The sequence below is a fragment of the Hemicordylus capensis genome, chromosome 2 (genome assembly GCF_027244095.1).
Source record: "Hemicordylus capensis ecotype Gifberg chromosome 2, rHemCap1.1.pri, whole genome shotgun sequence".
NCBI lineage: Eukaryota > Metazoa > Chordata > Lepidosauria > Squamata > Cordylidae > Hemicordylus > Hemicordylus capensis.
This window is the reverse complement of record NC_069658.1, coordinates 343,922,384-343,929,814: the sequence shown is the minus strand read 5'-3', so window position 1 is coordinate 343,929,814 and position 7,431 is coordinate 343,922,384. Positions and strand designations below refer to the sequence as shown.

The following is a 7,431-nucleotide window of genomic DNA, read 5'->3' as shown; positions in this document are numbered from 1 at the left end:
TGCCACACCCATTTTAATTAGCATTCTCCCACCGCACTGTACCTGCCATAGCGGGCGTTAGCCTCACTTAACGCCCCGTACCCCACAGGCCCAGTATTGCTGTTGCCAATCCCAGCCTCAAATCATCTATAAAAAACCTCATGCCCGTGGCTGACAGGTGGACCCCGTCGCCTCGATAGAGCGCGGGCTGCGAGAACACAATGTCATCATGCGGGACTCACCCACCTCCATTGGAGGCCAGAAAGTGTGCTATAGCTGCGTTAACCCCCCGTCTGGCCCTGTCCACCTTGTTCTGTTTGAGCGCCCCCCGCCAGACCCTGTGCTGAGTGATGTCAGACCAAAGAATGACCACCCCAGGGCACCATCACAGCACCACACCGAGATCCTGTTCGATCTGCCGTGCAAGTGAAATACCTGACTGGCTAATCAAGTCATTCCCCCCGAAATGCAAGAGCAGGATATCTGGTGCCGGATTCTCCTCCAGGTACTCCCGCAGCATCGGCAGCAGCTGTGCTCTTCGCATTCCCCTCTGCCCGAGCCACTCGATGGTGGCCCAACGCCCCAAGCCCAGTTGGGTTCCCGGCTCCATGCCTTGCGCCCACTTGAGGGCCCAGAATATAAAGGAGTGGCCCAGGACAAGGACCTTGGCCCGCTTCACCGGAGGCTTCACCCTTATGCAGGAGAGAGAACACACGTGAGATGGGAGGCCAGCGGGGGGGTTGGGAGAGCTTTGTTGCTCTCAGCGCACATATCTGCGGTAGACCACAGACGGCCAATGGCCCAGGCTCTGGATTGCGGTGCCCGAATAGCTGAGGCCCGCAGCCGCCGAGGCTGCCCCTATTCTGAAGGAGTGCGCTGACAAGTGTCATGTGGAAACCCCGGCCATGTGAAAGGCTCTCCTCATAACTGACCAAAATTGGTACTGGGACAAATGGCCGCCGTTAGCGTGCACAAATAGGCACCCCTCCGCCTTGCCTCTGGCTGCCATGTAGGCCATCAGGGCCCACACTGGGCACATGCGGAGATCGTCTGCCCTTTGCAGTGTAACCAGATGCCCCCTACCACGCTGGTCAGTTTTAGAGAAGCGAAGCCTCAGCGTTACCGAGGGTGAGTCCACGGCTAGGTCACGCTTCTGCACGACCCTTCCCACTGCATCTCTTGTCCCTCTGGGGAACAGCTACCCGACCCTGAAGGCCCCATAGAAGGCCACAAGCGCCACTGCCTGGAACAACACCTCCTTGTAGGGGGAGGAGCACACCTCCCCCAGGCACTGCATGGCATGCTGCAGCGCGTCTGGTGTAATGGGCTGGCGTTGGTCCGGCTGGACAGACGTCTCCCTGGCCCAGCCCTCCAGCATGTGCCGGACTCTGAAGTCACCCGAGTGGTCAGGCAGACCCCCGGCCTTCGCATAGAAGGCTAGTGCTGCCAAGTGCCCGGCCATGGTGCTCACTGCAAGCCCACCTGCACGGAGGTGTACCAAGTACCGCATCAGGTGCTTGGGTGGGGCAGGCCAGGCCTGACCGATCCCTGCCTGTGACCTGAAGTGTTGGAAGGCCTCAACCCTTCTGCCATAAGCTAGTGTCCTAGGTGCTATTGAGGCCTCGATTGCCCCGAGTGCCTCTACACTCCAAGGCTCCATAGCCTGACAGGAATCTTCTCGGGCCTTGGGAAAGAGTCGGGAGCCTGCTGCCAAAAGTGCTGCATCTGAAAACAAGACAGAGCATCTGCTATATCGTTCTGCGCTCCCGGCATGTGCTGCGCTGTAAACAGTATGTTATTCCGCAGGCACGCCAGCACCAAAGCCCGGACTAACCTCATCACCCTCGGGGACTTGGAGGTTTGTCGGTTGATGACCTGCACGGTTGCCACGTTGTCGCACCAGAAGCGCATGGCTGAGTTGCAAAACTGGTCCGCCCAGATGTGAACGGCAACCACTATGGGGAATAGCCAAGGAAGGTGAGGTCTCTTGTGATTCCCCGCTCGGCCCAGCCGCCTGGCCATCGTTCGGTGCACCACCTGCTCCTTAGATATAGGCCAAAACCGAGGCCACCGGCTGCGTCGGACTGTACCTAAAAGTCCGCCTCCAGGAGTTGTGATGCCTGCCAGAAGGAAACCCCATTGAAGGAGTCCAGGAAGCTCAACCATAGCCTCATGTCCTCCCTCATAGCTGCGGTCACCCTGATTCGGAAGTGCAGCAGCCTGCACCCCACCGCAGTGTCACAGAGACACCGTAAGAATGGGCGGCCGGAAGCTACCACCCGACAGGTGAAATTGAGATGTCCGATCAGAGATTGTAGCTGACGCAGCGTAACCTTTTTGGCCTGCGAGCAGGCCCTCAAGAGAGCCTTAAGAGCCTCCAGCTTATCCAAGGATAGCCGCGACAGCTGCCCCTGTGTGTCCAATTCTATGCCCAGAAACGTAAGCCTGGTGGCAGGCCCCTCCATCTTGTCCCTAGCCAAGGGTACCCCAAGCTCCTGGCACAGAGCAATCAACGTGCTTAATAGTGTGGAGCATTGATCTGAGCCTGCCTGGCCTCTGAAAAGATAATCGTCAAGAAAATGAGCCGAGGAGTTAAGCCGCAGCGCCCACTCCAGCATTGTGCTGAAGGCCTCAAAGGCCACGCATGACACCGAGCAGCCCATGGGGAGTGCCCTGTCAATGTAATACTTCCCCCCGAAGGTGAACCCCAACAGATCAAAGTTGTTGGGATGGACCAGTAGCAGCCAGAAGGCTGATTCAATGTCGCACTTGGCTAGCAATGCCCCAGGCCCGCAGGCCTGGACCATTGCTGTCGCCTCATCAAATGAAGTATAGCGGACTGAGCACAGCTCGGCCGGTATGCTGTCATTGACCGAGCTGCCCTTGGGGTAGGACAGATGGTGAATCAGCCAATACTCGCTGGGAGCTTTCTTAGGTACTACGCCTAAGGGGGATATTCTCAGTGTTTGAAGGAGGGGCTCGTCAAACGGGCCTAGAACCCGGCCTAAAGCCACCACCTTGTTAATCTTCCTGAACACTACCTGTTCCATCCCATTTACTTATCTTAGGTTGTTGGCTAAACTAAATTTGCATGGGAGCTGGCACGGAAACCTAAAACCTTCCGAGAACCCAGCTTCTAAGTACCGCGTGCACTCCCTATCTGGGTAGTCGCGCAGCAGCCCCCGCAGCACAGAGCTCTTAATTGGAGTGGGGCCCCTTTCCAGGGCCACCCCCATGGGCAATTGAGGGGCCTTTGCCCCCGCTAGCGCAGTGGCCCCCTCCTCCTCCTCTAAAGCCCTTTGTGCGAGGGCAGCTAAGCCCAGGGTGCCTGCCCCCGCAAAAGCCACAGTCGTGCCTAAATTTGCAGGGGGACCATGCACATTTCCCACTCCTGTTGTATTCCCAGCACACCAGGGGACTTTGAACCCCCTGGGCACCAGCGGATGAAGCCGCTAACGCCACCGGGGTCTTGGAAATTAAGTGGCCACTTTCCGCACATTCCCCAGTGAGGGGCCTGGAAGGGGTCATGATTCTAAGCCACAGCTCAGAATGCTGCTTCTCCCATGAGATCCCAGGGTAGTTAGATGCACGCTCCCGAAACGCTTGGTCGTAGGCCTCCCAGGAGTTGCCTGCGAAATCCATGAACGCCGTATGAATGGTATTGAAGTACTTAATGAGGGCAGGGCCTCTTTCCGAGTACCTCTCAGTGACCACCCCCATGTATATGGTGAACCCAGGCACCCAGTTGTTCCAATTACACTCTATGGGTTTCCTCTTGGTCCTTTCCTTCTCCCTCTCTTGCTCCCCGTCCTTCCCCACGGGCTCAGGCTCCTTGAACAGCAGCTGGGAGACACCTATATATTCCCCCTTCCAAATGCGCTCCTTTACATGTGGCAGTAGATGGTCGCCCAGGGGGACCGGACCACCGTCAAGGCCGCTGCCATTGCCGGCTGGTTGTGCCGGCGCCGGTGTGGCACAAGCCCCCAACTGCCCTGCCCCCCCTTGCCATACCTGATTACATGTTGGGTGTGGGGAAGCCCAATTCATCGGGCCTGGGAACCACCTGAAGGGGCCGCCAGGAGGGTTCCATGGCAAACCCCAAGACCAGACCCCCTGTGGAGACTCACCACTTTGTCCGGCCTGGTCCTCGGAGGCGCCTCCTGATGTAGATCCCAACGCTGTCTCACCATCTCCGCCAGGTCCCTCCGCAGCCCCAGTGCTGCTTGCAGCAAGCATGGATGCCGTGGCCGCCTCGAGTGCTGCTAAATGGTCAGTAAAACCTTGCATCAGTTTGGTCTGCTTCGTAGCCCTAGTCATCCTATGTGGGTGCGCGGGGGGGGCATTCCCCCTCCCTGGAAGTTGCTGCCCCCAATGGGCCCCCTCCATTGCCCTGCAATGCCTCCCAACCCCCAGCAATAGCCTCCAGTCGCGCGATGAGGGCCTTAATGGTGCTCAACTCCATATCGCGCTCATCCTCTGAGGAGGAATCCGGTTGGGCTGGGCATCCCTTGGGTGCTGTGGCGGGCCTTTTTCCCTTTTCCAATGGTGCCTTCTTGGGGGCCATGGAGTGAGCGCTTCCTAGCGAGATGCTGCCGGGGGGGGGGTTAACTTGAGGCTCGAGTGCAGAATAAGGGGTCAGCGTGTGCCCAAGCGCTATGGGGATGGGGGTGGGATATGAATCAGCGAGCTGGAGGGTCCCTCCCCCCGCCGACTGCTCCCTGCTAAGTGGTGTCCTATGCAAGTGTCCAAATCCCATAAACTGCCCTCCCAGGCCTTATCCTGGCCTGCCCCGACCCCCCGTGCTGCGTCCCCCAAACCTGAGCCAGGTAGAACCCGGCCTGCAGCTCCTGCTGTCTGCTGGGTGGATGAAAGAGGAGGTAAGGTCTCCGCTGCCCACGAAAAACAGCTGCTGCTGTGGCGGGCTGAGGCAGAAGTGGCAGTCAAGCAGGTGGGTGTTGAAGGCCCGACTCTCTGCTAGGCCCTGCCGCCTCTTTAGGGGGGGGAGGGCCGAAGCTAAAGCCCCCAGGTGGGGGTAAGGAAACCCAAGGAGGGCGGGCACCAAAGCCCAACACTCTCCGCCAGCTAGGCCACGGAGACGCGAGCCAGGCCGCGCGGGTGCCCCCCACGGGAGTGCGATCAGGCCGCGAGGGCGACCAAAATGGCGCCCTGCGCCTGCCAGGCCAGCCTGTGCTCCCTTGCTGCCCGCTGCCCCGGAGGGGGGGAGGGCCAAAGCTACAGCCCCCAAGCAGGGGTAGAGAAGGCCCGAGGAGGCCCCAGGCGATGGCCACCTGGCGACTGAAGCCGGGCCGCAGTGGTGCCCCATCAGCGACGCCGATCAGGCCACACGGGCACCGCAAAATGGCACCCGGCGTCCACTGCGCGGCCCGTGCACTCGTAAGCGCCGGGCTAGAGATGAGCGGGCGGGCCTCCAGCCCGACTCTCCGCTCTTGCCCCCTTTGCTGGCTCGCTCCCTTAGGCCAGGCCGCGTGCTCGCAGCCTGGCTGGAGCTCGAGCATGGCACGTCCTTCCTCTCTGCCTACAAGAGGAGGACTGAGCCAGCGCAGGTGCGCCGACGGTCTCAGGACTTCCGGCCTTGCCCACGGAAGTGGTCGGGGCCAATCACCTACAGCTCCCAGCCCCACGTGCTCCTTGTAGAGGGGGCTGGGACAAGTGAGCCGCGCCGCAGAGGAGCGGTGAGCAGCTTTATTGTATTGAATTTTGAAGTCTTGCCAGCTGAACTTTTCAACTTTAGTTCCTGTACTGTTTTTTTGGATTTTTGCAACCTTTTATTCTAGTAAACCTGTTCTTGTTTTCATATGACTTAATAGGGATGTGTTTGAATCATGATTTGTAGTGTAATTTGGAACACTTCCTGGCCCCCTTAAAATGGAGGAGAGGTGCATACCTGCTGCTCACTGCCTCTTTGTGAATCGGTGGCACTCCTCCCAGATATCTGTGTGGGCTGGTGGTGCTCTACTCCAGCTGCCCTTGCACAACACCAGCATGCACATACTCTCCACAAATGCACAGTGACCATGTGTGTGCCAGCATTGTGCATTTGTGGAGGGTATGTGCATGCTGGTGTTGTGCAAGGGCAGCTGGAGCAGAGTGTTGCCGGCATGTGCAGATAGCTGGGAGGAGTGCCACCGATTCAGGAAGCAGCAGCAGAGGAGCAGGTATGCACCTGCTCTCTTCCATTTTAAAGGGGCCAGGGATGTGTGAGAAATTGTGATTCATGCACATCCCTACTATTTTACTGGTGTCTCTGTTATTTTAGCCCCACCTCATGCAGATGCCCATCTGATTTACCACACTACCGCGTTTTGATGTTGTTTTTAGAATACAGAGCATTCAGTGACGGAGAGTGGAACCAGTCACACAAGCTAAAGATCTTATTTTGGTGGCAGCAGATGGTTAGACTGAAGGCCAGCTGTGGCCAAGCCCTCACACACCACAAAAGCAGTTCTATGCTTGCTGATTCTGAAAGTATTTATCAGCCTCCTAAAATTTCTGGAAATTTTTACAAAGGGTTTTTTAAAAAAAAACATATTCATGTTTGTTTCTAAACCTGAGTAGCCCACAAACCAAAAGCTAGATGATTTAAAATAAAACAAAAACAAAAAAACCCCCCTAAGATTCTGTCAATCATATTCCCAGCATTTAGAAACCCCTGAAAATCTGGAGGCTCACCAATTAAATCATGACTGCTGGCAGCTCTGATGTTCAGTCCATGCATGATAACTCTTGTTATTTCCAATTTAGCTTGTAAATTTCTTCTGCTACCTTTCTAGCTTGTCACTACCAATCCCCAAATCACTTCTCCTCTCGTCAGTATTCTCCTGATCTGTGAGATGTTAATACTCGTAAAGAGCTTTTCTTGTAATGGCCTGTCTCCCAATACATATCCAAAAAGATAAATTTCTCAGAGGACCAAGCCTTGTAACTCTTCCTCTTCCTGAATACTTGGCTTAGTTGCTTGGCCCCCATTTAATGATCCATAGCAAATGCTAAATCTGAATTCTCTCTCTGTTTCATCTCCCATTATAACTCATAAACTTAAAATGTTACCTTATCCTTCATTAGCCATCTGTATTTAATGATGAGCCTAATTGTTTTTTGATTACTGGTATATCTCACTACCCCATATTTTCCACTTAGTTAATCATATACGGTAGATTTACTGCTTGGATATTAGTGTTCCAGCCCTGTGATGAATCTCAGAATATTCTAGAAATACCTGCTTTCCCTGTATAAATATTTAGATAATTTAGTTCATTATCAATGGAGCATCTGATCATCCTCCCTGGTCAATATTGTTCTTTGCTATTGGTGCTTTTCCAATGTGATGGATATTTTCATTTGACCAATGAGCCATATAACATGTCAAATGCCATTGCATGGGGAGTGCTGAAGGGACGCACCCACTGCCATCATCCAGTTGACTAAAAGCTC

The 7,431-nt window shown here is 55.5% G+C and overlaps 1 protein-coding gene across 1 annotated transcript; it reads right to left on the bottom strand.

The window, feature by feature from the left end:
- Window positions 1-1,393: 1,393 nt before the first annotated feature.
- LOC128347934 (uncharacterized) lies at window positions 1,394-4,372 on the bottom strand. The gene is made up of 3 exons (XM_053303281.1): window positions 4,107-4,372; window positions 1,814-2,099; window positions 1,394-1,704 (listed from the first exon to the last, which is right to left on the bottom strand). The coding sequence occupies exons 1-3, from the start codon at window positions 4,363-4,365 to the stop codon at window positions 1,584-1,586; spliced, it is 666 nt and encodes a 221-aa protein (XP_053159256.1). The 5' UTR covers window positions 4,366-4,372; the 3' UTR covers window positions 1,394-1,583.
- Between the last annotated feature and the right edge of the window lie 3,059 nt (window positions 4,373-7,431).

Coding starts and splice junctions, on each gene's coding strand:
- LOC128347934 (XM_053303281.1), bottom strand. CDS start 4,365: ATGGAGGGGGCCCATTGGGGGCAGCAACTTCCAGGGAGGGGGAATGCC. Junction 2,100..4,106: donor GGACCAGGCCGGACAAAGTG/GTGAGTCTCCAC, acceptor TCCTTCTGGCAG/GCATCACAACTCCTGGAGGC. Junction 1,705..1,813: donor AAGTCCCCGAGGGTGATGAG/GTTAGTCCGGGC, acceptor TCTTGTTTTCAG/ATGCAGCACTTTTGGCAGCA.